Genomic DNA, 21,123 nt, shown 5'->3' with positions numbered 1-21,123 from the left:
AGACACTTCCATTCTCATAAAGCTATGATACATTAACTTATATTTTACACTTTCCAGTTAAAAAGCAACACTATTTAAAAAAGACACAATTTAAGAATTTTGCAAGATATACAGGTATGTAGTAATTCTATTTCGAAAAAAGACTGAAAATGGCATCAAGTTCTGTGGCATGACTTGCTGAACTGACAAGCACAAATAGGGTTGACTGACAGTTTCAGCCTACAGTGCAAGCACAGCCAACTCCGTATGCTTTTATTGGCTTGTGGACAATTATTATTATGCAAACTCTGAGCTGCGAAACCTAATCCATAAGGAAATCTGTGCAGTGAGGGCAAAGTATGAACAAAATCTTCAACAATGATTAAGTTTGCAAAATGGAGAGATGAGCCAATAGTTAGTTGCAATGCCAAAAGGTGTTTGGCTTGCTTCAGAGTTCAACTGAAGAGTAGAGCAGCAGCAGGCTGGTGCCACCAGTGACAGCTATCATGCCAGAAAAGTTGCCATTTTTAATTTCCATTTTCAGAACAGAACCACAAGCTGAGTATTAGTGAGAAATACCATCCCTCCCTCCAATAACGATGATTCATCCTTCCTAAACAATAATACATAGATTAAAGGAAGACCGTGAGACTTTACAGAGAATAAAATTACTCAGTCAAACTATTGTCATAGTTCGAATCTAAACTTCAACCTTCCTAAAACTGTCTTATGAAAATGAAATGCAACGTCATTTCAGTAACATCCAGCCCTACCTGCCCACCCCTCAAATTATCTGTTTGCGGCATGTGAACAAATCCACCAAGACCAAATGTCAGGCATGCAGAGTAAAAGCCATCTTAAGAGACCACATGAGGAACTGATAGAAATCAGCTGCTTAATCAGTGTGGTCATCTTACAAGGAACAAACTGCACTGCACTCATGACACTTTCATTATGCTCTCTCTTCAGATAGAGTTCATTGCAGAGTCAGCTATCTTACATACCAAACATAAGGATGCATGATTCACATTTTCTGGTTCAGTATCAGCCTTTAGCATCCCTATCAGTTTTCCCCTTTATTTAGAAAATCATTATTTCTCAAAGCACATAAAACCTGATTCGATAATTCTGCCATTTCAATTCACTTGCTTATATAAAGCTGTCACCAGAGCCTCTGAAGAGGACCAACAACATATCCTTGTCAAGGTGCCAGGTATCACAGCAGACAGGGTGGCAGAACTGAACTTTACATAGGTGAGATGATACTGAAGACTAAGTGACAATAACAATCAGTTTTGCCCACAGCCCTCTGTGGAGGCCAGAAGCTAAATGGCGGGTATAATCAGTGGGCAAGGTACCTTGCCAGCAGAAAGAGTAAGGACCTTGTCCAAAGCTCTCTGAGAATAGAAGGAACATTTCACCCAGTTTCAATGGGCTTCAAACAACCAAAGGTACGGTTCAGCAAAACTTCTGTGAGATTTTTAACATTATCTATAATTTGCTTTACTACACGTGACCATATGAAGAGCTACCTCAACAGCCTAAATAATACTAATTGCAATATTCATATAGTCTCATACATAAACCACTGCATTAATATATGGTCATGGGAACAGTTTTGCCTTGTTTCAAATCCTTGTTTTGCCTTGTTTCAATCCTCATCCAACAGCAGGAGACCCAAGTAAACTCTGAATTCACAATCATTTCCTAATGAAAGATATTTCAAGCATCTTACAGGCGAGTAATACATGTTTCTAAAGAAATAAAAAAGTAAACCCAGAATATGAATAGCTGAAACTTATCTAGTACCTATGTTAACGCCAAAATAATGCATTCATGCTCTCTTTACAACAGGAAGTTTTAACTTTCCTATACAGGACGCCTTTTGCTCAGCAAGGGATATGCATCCATGATCTTAGATTATAATAGAACTAAAAAGACTATAGGAAAGTTATAAAATAACAGTTCCTTCAATTTTTGTTTTATTTTTATAAAGCTCCATATACATACAGTACTAAAGTACATACCCTTTCTTCTTGTAGTAAAGTCACCTATGGTTTGTGAATCAGTTCGCTCTAAACCATGTGGTTTAGGTCTTAAAATTTTAGGACTCTGACCTAATTGGTAAAAAGAAGACTCTCTTAATAACATATTCTTTTTAAAATTGGAAAATGGAACTTTGTAAACAAACAGCACAATCCCCTGCAGAAAGGTTACCACCACAAGCATAAGCAAGCTGCCGAAGGAAGAGTTTTACAGTCCATAGCTAGGTTTCACGCTAAAGCCTTAAGCACCAAACTTGAAACAAATAAAATACTGCATGCAAGTCATCTGCTAGAGGCAAGCATAAAAGCTGTACAAAAAAGCCAAAAGGTGTATCAACACATTTCACAACTGATCATCAGTTGCTTTCAAGCTGTGTTATATATAAAAAACACCAGAATTGTATTTAAGGAATTATCTAGCACAATAGGAGAATAGTTACCTTTTCAGATGTGAGTTAAGTTACTTTCAAATAAATTAAATTCTTTCCAGAGAAATAACTACAGCATTGGGAAGCATCCTATTCACCATACACTCCCTTCACCTGAGAAGTCCCCAGAGCTCCACATCAACCTGCAACAAAATCACCTTCCTGACTGCAGAAACTGGGTGACCTTCTCTCCAAGCTCCCAGTCTGCACTCTGCTTCCCCACCACTGCACAACCTCACATTAACCACAAATGGTTATCAGAAAGCGATGTTATTTAAATACACATTTTTTAATTGTACATGGCCATCTGCAAGTGCGGTAGATGCACTTATCATTCTCTAATGTGCTGTGCTATCAACACAACGCCATATAGTAACAACGCAGAGTACAAAATAAGAAAATATTCTAGATGGGATAGCTTCCTGATGGGCAGTAATATACTCCTTCCTTTCAATAAGGCAGTTGTTTGCCAATTTAAAACCCTGCAAGCAGTTCTGGTCATGCTGTGTATTTTAAATATGATCAATAATACATGATGCAACTCCAACCTTTCAAGCAAGTCTACACAACAAAATGTTTAATACTAGGAAAGGAAAGCGTCTTCAGGTGGTACACCAAGAAGCCATATGAGAATGGTAAATCTTTACAATAAATCAAGTAAGTTTAAGACTGTTTATATTCAAAAGTTGCCCTAGAGCACAAAATATGGGAAAGGACTGGCACAGAGTCAAATGTGGGCTTGCTCTACCAGCAGTGAGCAAGAATGCTTTGTAAAAAAGTAAATTTGGCAAGAACACCAGGATTTTGCAAATCTCAACCTGAAGGGTTTTGCACGTGAAGAGCCCTATTACTGTTATCACTAAGCACTGGGAATAACCAAATAATGAGAAAAGTAAACAGAAATGTTTTGTACTATACCTAAACATTTACACACTGCTTCTGAGAGACCATGCTGGTAAAACAATGGATTTATTTACTAATATTGTTGCATAGCAACTTTCTTAAAACTAAGACAAGAGAAAGAACAGACTTTCACACAATTATTTTTTCATTTCAAGAACAGATGATGCCTTAAGCGGCTAGAAGTGCTGACAAAAAGACAGAGTGCCTGAGCAAATGCTGACCAAAGACCCGGATTACAAGTGGTACTCGAAGTAACTCCGTCAAGCGCGCTGTTGGCTACAGCTAAGTCAAAAGCATGACCCAACATGTTGGTCAAGTTTATTCTGAGCTGATTTGATGCTCTTGAGTACCTGGCCTACAACTCTGATAAATGCTTGCCTATAGAAAAAGACCAAGGTCTCCAAATCAATTGTGCAGATTTAAAAGTTAAAATTTAAATATCTTCTACTAACAACTATTTGATGCTGAATATCATCACCTAATCACATTAACTCTCCATTCCAGTTTCATAATCTGATTTAGAAGAAATTCAGGCTGATACAATTCTATTTAAAATGCCAATAATGTACTAACATGTGAGCATAGCTCAGGGGTAAAGTGAAAACATCAAGGAGAGGTAGCAAGAGAATGGAATAATTTATCCAGTGTGTACTTTATGACCTCTCTCCTCTTGCAGCCAAATGTAGGCTGAAGTGACTGAAACCAACTGTACTGAGAGGTAAGCACAACCATAGCAATCTAGGCTTGTGACACATTATTTTTACTTTTATTAATGGTTCAATGTTGTCTTTGCAGCTGACCTCCCTGAAATATAAGATCACCCCCATTTGTAAAATACAGATATTATGTAATTGCCTACTTCATACTTAACTTTGCTGTCAGAAACTGTTCTGAGACTTTCTGAAGTGCTATATAAGTAAGTACAGGTCCCTGTCACATTTCTCTTACGCATCAGACAAGAAAATACAAGATGTTCCTGCATAAAATAGATGTGTGGAGTTTTTACCTCTTCCCACTGAAAAACTGTTCAATCTAAAATAAATTCGGTGGCAAATCAGCTCGCTGTTATTGGGATAACAGCATGACCTCAGTTTGCCACAGGGAATTAAAATATTTGTGCATTTCCCTCCCCTTCCCCCTTCTACAAAACCAAAAAGCCTAATCTCTTCTGAGAAGCTCATACTGCAACAGGACAACCTGACACCAAGCAAAGGAAAAGGAGTTATGGAGAAATCATAAGCATGAAACCGATGTTGCCTATTTTGGTCTGTACTGCAGAATTGTTCCACCCTGTTTTTGTTCATTAAAAATAAGAATAATAACACAGAAATCCTTTGATAATACTCTTCACTCCCCCAAAAAACACATTTTAAATAGATGTGTCAAAAGCTTTTAAACCGCCATTCTTTGTCCAAAAAAAATCAGCAGCTTCTCCACCATCTTAGTTGCATCTCTGAAGAAAACTATAAGTTTATAGTTAAAAAAACTCAAGTTTCACAACTGAAAGTCCCAGTGTTGAGCCAGAGTGACCTCACTGCCTTGCTCCTCAGAGCTTCTAGGAAAGCCCTCAGAGTAAAGAGCTGAAAACAGTACACAGAAAATGCAGTGTACCCGTACAACAGACTATTCTCCACCATTTATTCTCAGAAATAATTGCCAAAAAAGCATCGCAGGGCCACTCTTCTAGTCATCTTTCTACAGGAGAAAATACACAAGGTGTGGGAGCACCTGCCCACAGACTCAAGCTGACCTCAGCTAATATTCAAGCATTCAACATGTGACAACATCTAATTTACAAAAGTATTCTGTTTTATAACTAAAAAGGGAAAGACACTACTAAAAAGCCCACTGGAAAAAAAAAAGGGGGGCAACAAAATAAATACATTACGGCTAGTGAAACCAATCAAACAAGAAGTGAAGATTAAGATGTTTTTGCTGTTCAGTGAAATCAGCATTTGTGAAATGCAAAATACTACAACTAGAAAAAAAAACCCTCAGTTTCTAAATGGTGATACAACACTGTGCAAGGGCAGTCTGAGATGAAACGTGTAAAGCAGCCTAGTTCACTGAGAAATGGCTGCTTGCAGAAACTGCCCAGTAGAACAGGCGATTATGAATCCAGCATTGGAGTGCACTCAGACGGCACGAATTCTGCTCCTGGCATTTCAGTATGTGTCAATGCAGCCTTTGTCTAGGATTTCATCAGGAGAAGAATCCATTTCACTTGTTCGAATTTGTTTCCATAACAATTTAAATTAAAAAAAAAAAAAGAAAAAGAAAAAAATAATTATTAATTACCTGATGCATTCTCTTTGTGTTTTCCATAAAACATGTGAGATATGATGTTGGGAGTAGGCAGTGGGAAGGTGTACCACTACAGCACAGTCCTGCATCAGAGTCATTTTGCTTTCAGGCTATAACCTTGAAGCACCACTACTAACAAGACTCCTGTTAAAAACACTTACTTTTTGACTAGTTGCTCGCTGGCAATGGATTTTCAGGAAATTGCAAATATCCTCATAAAAGAGGCCAAAAGACTCTTTAAGCACCAGCTATTTAGGGCTTAAATTTTAAAAGTAAATTTACTAACGTGACATAAAATTTCAGAAATGTGTGATCTGTTAATGCTGTTTCCTGGCCAACAGGATTCTAATCCTCATGAGACAAGGAGATCAGACGTAGGAATGCTAGAGCAGTGCTTTACTTGGACTAGAAGGGGGAGAGCAAGAGGGAAAAACAGCCACATTAGTGTCCTGCATCAATAAAAGCACTTTTAGAAAGGCATAACTAATAACAGCTTTCAGTTCCCATTAAAAAAATATGCATCTTTCTTTATGTACTCAGAAGAAGCTGAAATTTGCAGAGGTCCAAGAATACCAGTACTCTAAATCACTGTGGTTTGTTCCTTAAAAAAAAATAAGTCAAGACTGAAACTCAGTCTTAGTCCCACAGGGCTTATTATTTGACTTTCAGTTCTGCAGAATAACCTCCCCCTTTCCTTTGCTTCCCCTTCCTCACCCGAGTGAACTCAGATTCCTGAGCACATGGTCTTCAACACAGAGCTCTACAAATATCCTGAATTGGCTTTTTTTCTTTTTTAAATTGTTTTTAGAAAGACTGCTTCCTGTCAAGGTACTTCTAATTAGAAACATGTATGTAGTTGCATAACGTTCATATCCATTCCCATACCAGCACCCAATAATAAATAGGGATAACAATATGGTACTCAGATCTGCTCAGTGGTACCACATAAATGATAATTAGTCTTCTTGTAACAGTAAAAATAAAGTGAAATCAGCTCATGCTTTCAACACTATGAATTTACAAGGCAGTCATCTGAAGAGACACTCTCCAGCTTTCTTAGACAATCTGTCTTCTCTAAACAGTTCATCTCAGAGCACTCGTACTTTGAATACTCCCAAAATTAAGAATGAATTGTAAGAAACAAACAAACAAAAAGGGATTATGAAGTCAAACTGCATCTGACAACTAAGGTTTGCTGGTATTCATAAAACGTTTGGCAAATATCAGAAAAACTACTTTGAGAATACCAAAGCTATTAATCATCCAAATGCTATTCAACTGCTCTAATTTGCAAGTAATTCTCCATGTTTATATTTAACAATCCCCTATTGCATGACAAACTAAAAGTCTTCAATACCAAACGTAGTGCTTTAAGACCAAAGTACAGTGTTCTGATGTTTTTATCGACTAATGGCTTAAAGCAGCACTATTATTCGTGAAGTCCAAGAGATACTACTTGAGATTGCATTTATTTTTTCTTTTTAATGAAAACTGAGAAACTGGAATAGCATGACAAGATGCATATAAAAAAAACTATGCTTGCATACATACACGCATTAAAACATGGAATAAGACAAATAAATGTACAAAAGGAAGAAAAAAACAGGTTATCACCAACGTTCTGTTCCTGCTTTTCCCCAGTGTCTATGAAATTCTACATCAGTGCCTCCACAACAAATAACAGAGTCATTCCTGTAGTTTGTCCTTAGAAAGCTACTGTTTAAATCTTAAATCTTTTAAACCATCACATTTTAGTAAATCAGCTTCATCTACAAAGTATTAATTCAACTTTTTTTTTTTTTTTTTTTTTTTTTTTTACTTGGAATTATTTGTTTCAAGGCTTTGCAAGACCAATCACAGTTGCAAGCTGAGGGCTGGTGGACCATAGCAAGGCACTATATAGATTTCATTTTAGGTATGTAACCAAAAACTTGCCTTCTAGAAGTAATTTAGTACTGCCACTGTAAAAGCATAACATCAAGCTATCCTGAAGGCTTTGGAGCCTGGGGACAGGGGAAATGAAATAAAAATCTGTAAACTTGTATTTATCCTGCTTTAGGAACTCTGAGGAAGCACCAAAACATCCCCCAAAACCTTACCTTTTAAATTCTTAAATAGAATGAATGGCAAGTTCATTTCAAGAGAAATTAAATGCTTAAATTTCTTGAAATGAGGAGAACTTCTGCTCTGAAAAGTGATCATGAAAATTAGTTTATCAGACGTTCAGTTTAGTTCTTGTTGCTGATTAAAACTGTCATTCACAGTTCTTCTGTGACTACCTGCCCTAAAGACTGAGTGATATTATAAGAAAATACAACAATCACGATAGTATAGAACACTGCAGCGTTGCCAACTTCTGACTCTGTCTCCTTTCCCCCCTAATATTTCCCTTAAATTTCAGATAAATCTTAGCCCCTGTTGTCACAAATGCTTTATTCGTATCTATGATTTTATTTTGGGTTGTTGGTATGATGCTTCTGCTATATCAGGAATAGCAATATGTTCACATCATGCAATTCAGACACCCATACACATACACTGAACAAGGTCACCGTTCACTCGGCTATTTATAACTAAACTTCATCATTACATCAAGTTCTTTATTTCCTTAAGAAATAAGAATTTAGCTTGGGGTTTTGAAAGAACTATACTGAACTACAGCAATGGGTAATTATAATTGTCAACCAGAAGCACCACAGCGGGTCCTATGGTGGCCAGAACATAGCAAACATAGCAGATGCTTTCTGACACACGTGGAAATTCTGTGCACAATTCCATCTTCAAAGTGGATTTGCAATTTTAAACATAAGGGTTTTTGTGGGGAAAAAAAACACGTTTTCTATGAGGTTAATCTGGTTGAGAGATGCTCACAAATAGTCAAGGAAGAGGAAAAGATAAAGTCATGTTCTTATGAAAAATACATTTGTGTGGTTTAACTATAAATTCCATCATGTAACATCATAAATGGTAAGAATTTGTATGAAAAATAACCAGAGAAAAATCACAGAAGCGTAGGGGTTGGGCAGGACAGGACTCTAAATATTACCTAGTCAAACTTCTTGCTAAAAGAAACTTCCTACAGGAAGCTGTAATGGAAAGCATCCAGGCAGATTTTGAGCATCTCCGGACAAAGAGCCTCCACAACCACTATGGGCAGAAGCAACATTTTTAAAACAATCACAAGTACGAAGTGTAACCAGGTACTTCATCTGCACAAAGAGAAGTGCATGCATCACTCGCTCTTTCTACATCCTAGTTTACTTCTTTCTCAGCTTAAAATTACCAGTACCAAGCAGTAGTTTATTTTCAAGATAGCTGAATGGAATGAAGTTGCAAAAAGAATCTCTACACAAAATTCTGATGATTTATTTCTGTTGAGAGACACACGTTTTGAGAGACAAGACTAGGACTGAAAGTCTTGTTAATAATAATCTTGAATTAATTAAACTCCAGTAACATTTAGACAAATATAACTGCCATTGAAAATCCAAGGAACAGGGATACATTATTCCATCACAACTAACCGTGACCTTGAAATCACATCTGCATTAATCTCAACTCTCCTGTAACGTGTTTTTATAAGAATGTTGGATCAACAACATCACAAAAATAACAGCATCGTACTCAATGTACATGAAATTTAACTTCTGATTTTCATTCCATAGTGACTGTAGCTTGTTAAATTCAGCCACGTGCTCACAGTTCATATTTTCCTTTCTAGAACCTCAAAAAATAAAAAAATAAAAAAATCACTTTGGCACAAAGATGTGCTTTAGAAAATGGAAGCTGCCAAGTTACAGTAAGTAAAGCACCAGATCAAGACTAAGGAACTAAGCTCCACCACCATTAATTCCATCAACCTGTTTAATACAGACATTGAAAAACTATATTTTGTCAGTCAAGACTGAAACCATACACAACCTTAAGAACTCTGAACTTTACAAATGAAGAGATGCACCACATACACTAGACGTTATATATCCTGAAGGATTCCTCCACAGCTTTACTAAAGAAATATTTTTCAAAACATAAAGATGTTACCTAGTTGTTTGATCCTAAAATTTTGCTTTAGGAGAATAAACATGATCTTTTATCCCTGAAATTATCATTACCATGCATGGAGATCCACGGACACCACATTTCACTCACACGCTGCTCAGCCTTGTCCTGACCTACAAAGTACTACTGAACCACCCTTCTACCCCTTTAATTTTCAAACATGTGTTTTCCTTGATCTAGGACTTAACATCATATTTGTATCAAAGAAGATTGTTTTAACTCTCAGATCTGTCAGACCTTAAAACTTTCTCATGGGCTGCCAGCACAGCCACTTGAGACCTGCCTGATCAGTATCTCTTACTATCTAGACTTGTTCCCTGTGGAGCAGCAATGGCAGGAGGCACTGCCTTGTATCAGACATTTTGAAGAGCCCTAGGAAAGCACGTGGTGGAACAGAAGAGAACCTGTTTGTTCTTTGCAGCCTTAGCTTTCTAGGAAGTCTTCATCTCACTGCATTTATGTACTACTTACTCTACTGGCCCTTCTTAGATAAATGACACTTACAAGGAGCATGAAGGTGTGACTGCCTCCAAAAAACAAAAAAAAATTGCCTCAGAACCACTCTGTCATAGAACCCATCACAAACTTTCAGCAATTCAGGGAGGATGATTTAACTGTAGGAATGGATGCAACATGTCCTCCAGGCAAAGCCTTTTGCTGGCAGCAGTGCTTCAAACTTAGCATCCGGATTGCATGCAACCACGGCAAGCCAAAGAGCCAAAAAGCAGAAATACAATGCAGACTTTATAAGAAATAAATTATAATTAAATAAACAGCAATCCAAGAAAACACACTTTTTTTTTTTAATATAATTTTTGTCATTCAGTTACAGGTGTCTGCAGAAAAACATCTGGCCAAATACTCTCCATTTAGTCCCAAGTAATATAATCACTTACCTCTTGGTGTATTTCTCTAAAGAAAGAGTAAAGTGCTTTGAGTGAAGCTATGGGGGCAGGAAGCCAACAGCATGTTTTGAAATTACTTTTAAGACTTGCAGAAAAGTACTGGAAACTCCCCCTACACACATATAGAAGCAGTGGAAATCCAGAGAAGTGAAACTACATGAAAACGCAATCTCAAATTCCTGTGTTTTGATATATTTTTTTAAAATTATTATTATTTTATTTTTTAAGCCAAGCTCAAAAAACAAAGCTCTTCTGGAAACCAGATCAAAATGATACAGGGTATCTCACATGTCACCATGGCTTCTTGCCCAGTCTATTCCTACTGTAGAACATCTGGCAAAGCAGGGGTGAGCAAGTGTCCGCACACAGGACACACACATAATTCAGTGACTTTTACACATACATATTACCCACATTTAGTTATCGATACTACTGATTTTCATAATTCACTCCTCAATCACAACTGGGATAGGGGAGTGTTTTAACAATTTGATAAGTTACCCAGAACTTCAAGCGCTTACATCAGAGCAGTGAAGTCACGCACGTTATAGTCAGTGCTGCTGAGATGTAATTATGTCATCTGCTGGCAGATGGACAGATCATTGCTGCCCAGTTATGTTTAACTCTAAAGACTGCAGAACCTGAGGTAATCAAGCATTTATTTTGTCTTAGGTTCACAAAACAAACACTGAAGGTGAAAGTAGGTTATGTATGACAGAACAGACTCTGGCATTCTTGCATCCATTTGCTACTATTGCCAAATTACACTGCCTGTAAATTTCCAAGGTATTAAAATGAACAAAAAATAGAGAAGATACATAAGCACATCCATCTGACAACAAAAAACAGTGCATTTCTTCTTCATATGGGAGTTTCTCTGCTACACTCAGAGTCACAATTACATTTGAAAAACTTCCCTGACCACACAGAAACATCACTGAGCCAGTGCTAATGCTTAAGATAACGGTGATAGCTGTACTTCTCAATAGCAAACATACCTACAAGAATAACTGTTAGCCAGCAGCACAGAGTAGTAGTTTTGCAGCAGTATCTGCAACTGATAAAAAGATATAACCGATTCTTCTAACAGAATAAGATACGGTCCTCATACGCCCAGAAGCCTTAAAACCAATACACCTGATGTCACTAATGGCAATAATGCCATTTTTAGAGATTTTCTACAACAGAAAACATTGAACTAATCACAAAAAAAAAAAAAAAAAAGGAACAATATTCAGAACTCAACTATTTTATGTACCATTTGCCCATTCCTACACCTACCTAGATATTATGGAACATACTGATCCACTTACTATTTTCTGTGTACTAACTTGTAGCAGAACATTTATATAATGCAGGAACAAACTGATAATAAAATTTGCTAAAAGAACTCAAAAGCTGAAAAAACAACGCAATAGGATGTGAAGCACATACTTGCTTTGATTAGGTTTATTCTATTTTAATTCAAAAAGAATATAAGTTTTATTTTCCCAAAAATATTCCAGGAATTTATTTGAATACTGAAATGGGAAAAACATTGTCACCCTGGGGTGTCATCATATCTGCTCTTCACAACACTGGAAAACTTACAGTAATACAACTGCATTCTTGGTAGCTCAAGTTCTTTATGCAGCATTTGTTTGTTCCCCCTCACCTCTAGTCATTACAGTCAGTCAGTGGGAGCTACTCTGGGCACTTCTACAATCATTAGGAGATGCGTTAGTTTCCTAACCTAAAAAACCATTGCTTTTTGTTAGTTAGGGCTTCTCAGCTGTAATGGATCTGAGAGCAGGAGTGAAGCATAATCCTCACAAAACACTTTCAGAAGGTGAAACACTCCATTTCAAGAAGAGAGACTCAAAATTAGCCATGCTGCCTCAGCAGACATCTATGTGACTGCTCTGCATCACCAACAGCAAAACAAGAAGGCTGTCTTCACTTATAATGAAAAAAATAAGTATTGCAGCTTTGAAACCCCTAAGTTTTCTTTCACACATTCAGTTATTTTAAATATTTTCACATGGAACTAGTTCTCATTTTGCTTCATGACTGTTCATCTATTGCAGACCATAAAGGCAAGGAAATTCAAAAACTAGGCTCATGCCTTTACTTACTGCAGTTTACAGAAACACCATGGTAAACAGCTTGTGTGATAGAGCAAACACACCTTAAAAGCAGGTTTGAATTAACACTTTCCTCCTCTCCTTTGGATCTCAAGGAAAGAATAGCTATGGCAACCCCATAGACCACAGTCAACATCTTTCTGTGACTGTTCCATATAGCTGCTACATCTCAAACACTGGGCAACCTCAACATCAAGCTATTTTCCTCTTTTTACAGGTTGAAGTGAAGACAACATTATGTACTCATCAGCAAACACTTTCTTGAAGCTAATATTCCTACACTTAAATACATATGTAAGAATAATTCTGTGACTACTGCATACCTTGAATAAAAAAACCACTGCATACCTTGAATAAAAAGTAGCAAAATATACCACTCATTCTCTTTATTACTTATTACTAATTCTAACAATGTTTAAATTAAAAACAAAAGTTCTTTTTAATTTCTACATCATACAATGGAACTGTGTATTGATCCTGTACCAAGAGCTGTTACAGCTATAAATCAGCATTCTATGTAGTTCTTCATGTGCTATCTCCACTACTAGTCAGCTGTCCTCTCTGTGTATGGACTAAAACTCATACTTGAGTGTTAGGAATTCTATGTAAACTTTGAATTGAAAACTAAGCCCAAGTTTGTATTTGGCAGTTACTGTGATGTATTATCATTAAGAAACATCCTAGAAATTTTACCTTATGGATACATAAAATTGGACAAAAATTTGTTTGTTAGAGTTTCTCAAAGAAATTATTTTCCACTAATCAGGAGTTGTATGAGCTATAATATTTTATTAGATGATAAAAATCAACTTCTATTGGATATTTTCCTCACCTTTTCTGTCTGGTTTGAGGTTCCGATCCACTGGTGGTGGTTCACATTTTTCAGTAGGCACTGACCGTCTGGGAGGGGTCTTTGGACTGGACCTGAAACCCATGTGAGAGGGAGGAGGGACTTGCTTTCCAAATAACGGAAAATCAAACGTGCCTGGTGTCATTGGAACATAATTTGTTTCCTGGATGGGTTCAGTGAAGCTGCTGGAATGCTGTCGTGGAGGAGAGTTGGGATTCATTGGGACATAATTCTCATCTAGTTCTTCACTTGAAACACTTCCCACTGTCAACATGCTTCTGTTTTTCTAGAATTAACATATATTTCCTTTAACAAAATAAGTTACGCAATCAGCTGAGAATCATATGAATCTTTTAACCTAAGCTACTCAGATTAAAACATCATTTTGAAACTGAACATCACAAACACCATACAGCTTGCTTTTTTATACAGAAACAAAGAGCATTTAAGCTATCACTGTTGTCTGTCATAAGATCACATCATACTTACAAAGTGGTTATGGAAGCCCTCCAATGAATTAGATCTGTCATTCGGAAACGTTCGTGGAATATCATAACAGTCTTGAGAACTAATTTCTAAAGAAATAAGAAAGTGGCTATTAATCATTCCTGCTCACCCGTCCCCTGGCACCAGTCATTGTTATTTACTGTCTGCTTCTACGACACCATGCAAACACACCTCCCAAAGTTGTGACCAACAGTTTTTATCTATAGACTTGAGATGACTGTGTTCATAAACGAACTCAGCACTTGCCAATCAACTTGAAAATCTTATAGTGATGTTTTCCATGGCAGGGAAAAAAAAACCAAAAAAAACACAAATTATTCCTTTTAAAGAACCAGATAAATCTTCCTTTCAAAACAGACAGGTATAAAACTTTACTGCAAGACCAATACATTTTGAGATATACGGCCCTCATGAGAAACCTACTATGAAATAAATGAACAACAGATATAATTTAAGGTCTAGAGAGAGGTCTTCCGACTGAACATGCTTGCTTGGAAAGTGCTGATTCAACAGAAATTAATTGATTACATTGACAGGTAAATTCTTATACCCCACAACTCTTCTCTCAACTCCCCTGTTAGGTTTCCAGGGGTTTTCACTTTGAATAAGTGACAGAACCTAAATATCTCATGCTTCTCAGGATCCTGGCTCCCAGCACTCCACATTAAGAAGGTCCACCTTCGTGACTGCCTCTCTGGAGGATGTTTGTGAAATACTGTGCTCCCAGGTCCTGGGTCCCACTCACCTGCTGCAGGCAACAGCTTGCATTACTGCTCAGCAAGCCTGCTTCTACTGACACTAAGACAGAAACTTGGGGGGAAACTGTTTCATTCCCTTCTTGACCTAGAAAAAGAGCTCCAAAGGCTTCCCCCACCACCATCATCTTTGTCATTTTTGCCTGCTGACCCACAGGCACTGCAACTGTCCCCACAGACATCAGCAGCAGCCAGTATAGAATCCCACTTTAAAAGTCATGCCTTCATACCCACCTGCCTCAGGAACCTGAAAGAAATGAAACTCTTAGCCCAAACGTTTTTAGTAAGACAACAGCAACTGCTCTCTGTAACAACAAATGTCACTTTTCAAACTCAGCCTTTCACTGCATTTCTTTACTTTAAATCTGAGAGAATAAGAACATGTACAAATAAACGGGCAGAAATACAAGAAACACTAAAGTCTTTCTAAAGTAAAAGTAGCTCCACTGGATTTGCTAGTACCCAGAAATGTATCCAGCTGCTAAAGGAAAAACAACAGAAATGCATTAGCAAGTCCGCAGTGCTGACATTTAAAAGGCTACAAGGAACAACTTCAATTTTACTTTAAAAACTTTGCATGCACGTCTAACACAAAACTTCTGTAGTATCAATAACCAGTTCAGGGTTGACCTAAAAGTTCCTGGTGCATACCAAACTCCACTGAACTTCCAGCTTATGCAGATTTGGATCACTATGTGCGAACCTTACCTTGGTTGTTCTGACAGACTGACAGCAGCGGTTTTGAACTCAGCTATATGATGTTATTAGCAAAAAACAATGTTTATTTTTCCTCTGCTGTTTTGTAAGACTAGTAACACCACGGAAACGTCTAGCACTTCAAAAACATTCAGCTAAAGCTGAATACCACAGTGGAGTAGCCTCTATCAATGTTCTGACATTCTGATGTCTTTCCTTTATTAAACATCTCTTTCTCTGGTTTCTTCCATATTTTAGACTTCAGTGAGTGCTTTGTGAAGTGCCACACACTTGCTTCTCAAGGATACAAGCAACACTCAATATTCAACCCACACGTACCACTTCTTTCTTCATAAGACTAATATCATTCAGTATTAAAAGAATCTGGAAGAGAAAAGTAAAATATGGAGCACTGACCTTTACGAAAGATATTCAAATCTACAGTTGAAATGGTATTACTGCGTGAGGGCGGTATTCCTGCAGTAGGGATACAATAGCTACTATCAGTATCTGAAGCTGTTCGAGTAATGCTACATGTTTCCACAGGAGATCGATCTGCAGCGTGGTGAGGTTTTGGTGGCCGAGGTGGAGGAATATCTGGAATAGTCTCCAATTTTGAAGTCTGAGACAATGTTCCTTCTGGAAAAGTTCTTGGAATCTGATAAGTACCTCCAGGTGTAGGGGGAATGTCATAACTAATGGAGATGTGCCTCATCTGTGCATCTAATGACGATGTTGCTGATGGCGTATTGAAAACATGTTGCTCGCCTTCTGCATCAGTCCCTGTTGGAGATGCTGCCTTCGGTAAAACATCTTGTGAGTAACTCCTAGGCAGGTTATAAAGGCTGGAGTCTGCCAATGGTAGTCCAGTACGAGAAGGCGGAGAGTCATAGACACCTTGCTGCTGAAAAAAGCCATTCACAGCTTGCTTGCTCATGGATGGAGCGGGGTTTTTGTGGGAGGGCACATTATCATTGCAGTCTGTTTCAGAAGAGCTGGATTTTGCAGAGTCAGCATGAGATCTACACACAAGATCAAGAGATTAAAACATCAATGAACACAAAGAAAACAAGCATCAAGAATAATTAAAAAAATGTTTAAAATGTGAACAGCTGAAAGGTTTATCAGTCTCTTCCAACTTTTAAAAAATGAAACGCAGGAACCCAATTACAAAACAAACAGTACTGCAGAAGGATTCTAAGTGATTACACATATACAGACCCATGCATGTGAAACATAACAGCACAAGTGCGCAGCTTTAGCAGCAGCTCAGCAAGTTGGTATTTCATAAAGCAAGTGATTTCCAGGAAGATGTCAAGCCAACCTAAAGCAAAGTCTATTTGGGTAGTTGAAGGTTGGGTTTCTTTAATTTTTTATTCTTTTAATCAGTTCTGCAAACTAGCAGCGTTTCAACAACACTTAAAAGTGAAAATGCATTCAACCCTTGAGATTAGAATACTTGCTAGTTCTAACCAGTATGAAAAAATATGATAAAATATGACTGGTTGCAACACCCTTAAGTGCATGCCTGAAGTTACCTACTAACCAAATAAAACTGATTCAAGTAGTTGTTTTTTGTTTTTTTTGTTTGTTTTTTGTTTGTTTTAAATCATATTATAAAAAAGAGAAAAAGAGAGAAATCCATATGACATACGCAACAACAGAGTGCTTCTTTTCTGTGAACACAAGGTCACATCATTACGCAAAACTGCACAGTTACTTGCCTTTATTTTTTTTTGGAACGGCCACTTTTTATGAGAACAGCTCTCATTATTACTGGTACAAATGAATAAAGAAAGTAAACAACTACCTTCTGGTTTGGGGTATTGTTTACTGTTGTTTTTATTGGGGGGGGTAGGAGGATATAGGGGAGAACACCTCCCCAGTTACCTTGCTCCAGGAAGAGAGATTCTAAGTCTGAATCCTTGTTTAAGTGCAAGTTAAGACAACTGCAGAAATACTAATGTAGGTGGAGGTGATGCAGTTTTTCCACCATATCCTGGTGTTTCCTTTTATCGTTACCACAGCATCATATCATTGTTTTTGTTTATACATACCTACATATTGCAGCATGTGTATAATAATGAATAGCTGGTATACTACTCATACTAAGCAACTGGGCAATATAGCTTACAAAGCTGCTGAAGAAAAGATTCAAATCAGCACTATCTTTCCTTTAAAAGATTCTTGTTCTAAAAATGATCAATTTGTCTATAAAATCAAACATTTCCTTACTTAAGCAATAGCCAGATTTTTACCTCCAGGTTCTCCTTCCAGGTTCTAGCAACCTGGGGAGAAAGGAATCCAGTTTAGCTATTCATTTAGGTTTCCTCTTCATTCATTGTGGAGATATTGATACAGTGTGAAAAAAAAGCCATTCTTCTCAGATATCCACCTAAAAAACCATAAATCACTCCCTAAGAGCGTCTCTGTGCCAACTCTCAAGGGAACTGATGTTTTTAGTTTAGACTGGACATCAGCAGTCAAGACAAATTTTCTTCACCTAACACGTTTTCGTTGTGTTTAACAGAGTTGATACTATCATCCATCAGCCTGACTGGCTTCCAAGAGGTCTTCTCTGGCTTTAAGTTATGACTTACTTTTTTATATATACTTTTTTTGTTGTTGTTATTTTATGTATTATTTTTCCATATTATAATATATACTGACTGCTCTGATTACTATTTTTTAACGTAGATTTAAGTTCTTCAATGGTCAAAACTGGTTTCCACATGACTTAGAATATTAACCTGCACTCAGTTTAACAGACTCCCCCCCAGAAAAAGAAAATATTCTCATGAAATATTTATCCTTGGCAAAAGCAAGGAAGTGAAACATTCCTTATACTGTCAACTGTCCAAACCACATTTCTTTGTTAAGTTTACTTACTTTGCCTCAGAACTTAACAGGTTCTCTAATGAAGTACCGTGAGTTTAAAATAACTGCAAAAAGTACAGTACATAGGACTGAAAAAACTACATAAGGCTACAGAGTGCTTTATCAATTGTGAAAGTATTACGCAACTACATAACACTCCAACTGTAGTCTTTGATGCAGCCCTTGCACTTGAAGTATTCATTCAGAAGTTCTTCTCTTTCAACACACACTCTTCTAGCTCCGTGGCATTCATTTGTACCAAATCCACAGCAAAAGTCACGTGTTTTACTTAAGTGAGCACAGCACGGACTGTGATGTGTATTTTAAATGCTACAAAAATAAAGTGGGCAGTCAGTGACAATTGTAGAACTGAAATTACTAGCTCCAGTTCAGCAGGATATACTTTTACATGAAGGTAATTCCAAAACTATGGAATAATATAAGCACTACTATACATCTTACCAAAAGTGAACAGAAATGTACATAATCAAAAAGTGTAGAGTTGACCTTATTTTTCAATTCTCGGCTTGTACGTATACTGGGATCACTTTCATCCATTTAGCCATGCGCCAGAACCCAACCTTTAAAATGTTGTCACTAGGCACAACAGTGGTTTTACAGACATTAAGACACATCGTAATGATGCCAAGTTGCATTTGACTCTGAAGAAGCAATACATGCAGGGGTATATAATCCAAACTCAAGATGCAACAACACCACACATCCAATATAATTACCCATCACACGTAAGCAACACTTAGGAGCTTTCTGGGCCTAAATAAATGCTGCTGCTTCTTTCTTGAGCACAAGCACTTGTGAAAACGTAAGACTTGCAAAAACTTACACAAAGCAGCTACTCATTTTCTTAGCTGATGGCAATGGTATACATTTCTTATTGTAAGAGAACTTTTCTGATTGACTTTGCTGTTGTTTTATATTTGTTTTCTTTTTTTTAAAGTAATTTTTTGGAATCTTTTAAAGTAATCTTCCTAGGCAATTGAAGTAAGTTTTCAAAATATGAACACATTGTAACCAATCTGATTTTGCAAGACCAAACCCTTTAAATTGATCTGAAATACAGGGCACAAAAGCAGTTTATGCCAGAATGAAAACATAACTGACCCTCTGAAGTCTAAATACATTTCAGAAGTCAGTATTCACCACTGATCATAACAAGAAGAATACATACAATCTTGAATATTTGCATTGTATTCTTGATTCATGATTCCTCAAGGAAAGTTAAATTAGGACTACAGATGAGGGGCAGATTTTACTTTTTTTTTTTTTTTTAAAGAAAAAAAAGTTCAGATATGGAACATTTGATGATTTCTGCATGTTTTTCAACATAAGTCATGCAATCGTGAAATCTTTTGACTTTGAAGGGACCTGGACCCTTATAGATCATCTAGTCCTACTCCCAACAGACAGACATCTGCAGCTAGACCAGGTTGCTCACAGCCCGATCCAGCTTGACCTTGAATGCCTCCAAGGACAGAGCTTCTACCACACCTCTGTCCAATCTCTGTTCCAGTGCCTCACCATCCTTATTTTGAAAAACTGCTTCCTTACAACCAATATAAAACTCCCCTCTATTCGTTTGAAGCCATCTCCCCTTGTCCCATTACAACAGACTGCTATCCAGCCTCCCTCAAGCCTTCTCCAGGCTGAACATCCCCAGCCATAGCCGGAGAGCTCCTCACAGGGAAACTGTTCAACCTCTTGGATCATTTTTCTGGCCCTCCTCTGAACAGAAGCTAACAGGTCCACATCTCTTCTGTGCTGCATAATCCACATCTGGATGCAGTACTCCAGGTGAGGTCTCAGCAGTGCAGAGGGGCAGGATCGCCTCTCTCAGCCTGCTGGCCATGATTCTTTTGATGTAGCCCAAGGCAGGGTTGGCTTTCTGGGCTGTGAGGACACCATGTCAGCTCACGCCCAGCTTATGACCTCCATCAGGACCCCTCAAGTCTTTTTTGGCTGGGCTGAATTCTCCACTAATATGGTAAATATTAATGCTTCTTTGTACTTCAGTTTAAAATAAATGCAAAATAATACCTAACACAACATTTTACCAGAAGATGACCCTGATATGAACTCAGTATTAGCAGGTGTGCATCACATATCTGCAAAAAGCAATTTAGTGAGCAAACTATTCTTTACCCAGTACTGAGAACTGTGCAGCCTACCAGTTCACAAGAACTGAGTGTTAAGATTCACAGAGCAGAGATAAAGTAGCAGGGGCAAAATAAGCAAGCCTAACACCATGTACTAACATCTGGTTGTTGACAGAAACCCAGGAAAAAAAGATTTCAAGCCAGACAGTATATAACATATTCAAAAATGGGATGATTGCCCATCAGACCACTCATCCTTTCAAGCAGATTCTTTTTGCAACTACAGGAATAAATATGTCAGACTAAACAGAATAACTATAAACAAAGTGGCAGATAAACTGCTCTTGTATGCCAACAATCTGGGACAGAAATAACAAGCATAGTAGAAATGTGGATAAATAAGTAAATAAAACAGCTCTTTCTTAATTACAGCTATTTTCAGAAAATGGAAGCCACGTTTCCATAGTTCTTTTTCTGTTAGAACTCAGAACACCATGCAAGACGTATTCCAAACAATATTTTCAGGCAAGTTAATGGCACTGCAATTAATTTATCACACACGTTCTAAGAACAGCTAC

The 21,123-nt window shown here is 37.4% G+C and overlaps 1 protein-coding gene across 6 annotated transcripts in view; it reads right to left on the bottom strand.

Annotated features, from left to right (window-relative positions):
- The window catches only part of GAB1 (GRB2 associated binding protein 1), an 89,496-nt gene that overhangs the window by 5,773 nt on the left and 62,600 nt on the right, over window positions 1–21,123 (bottom strand). For 3 of the 6 annotated variants that reach the window (XM_015861136.2, XM_015861137.2, XM_015861138.2), the window contains 4 exons: window positions 15,972–16,576; window positions 14,086–14,171; window positions 13,579–13,882; window positions 2,007–2,096 (listed from right to left, as the gene is read on the bottom strand). In XM_015861136.2, coding sequence (XP_015716622.1) covers window positions 2,007–2,096; window positions 13,579–13,882; window positions 14,086–14,171; window positions 15,972–16,576 — 1,085 coding nt within the window. The remainder of the gene's footprint in view (window positions 1–2,006; window positions 2,097–13,578; window positions 13,883–14,085; window positions 14,172–15,971; window positions 16,577–21,123) is intronic. The other 3 variants (XM_015861139.2, XM_015861141.2, XM_015861140.2) reach the window with 2 other exon arrangements.

The sequence above is a fragment of the Coturnix japonica genome, chromosome 4, assembly GCF_001577835.2.
Source record: "Coturnix japonica isolate 7356 chromosome 4, Coturnix japonica 2.1, whole genome shotgun sequence".
NCBI classification, from domain to species: Eukaryota; Metazoa; Chordata; class Aves; order Galliformes; family Phasianidae; genus Coturnix; species Coturnix japonica.
The sequence above is the reverse complement of the archived record's forward strand: the minus strand, read 5'-3'. Positions and strand labels throughout refer to the sequence as shown.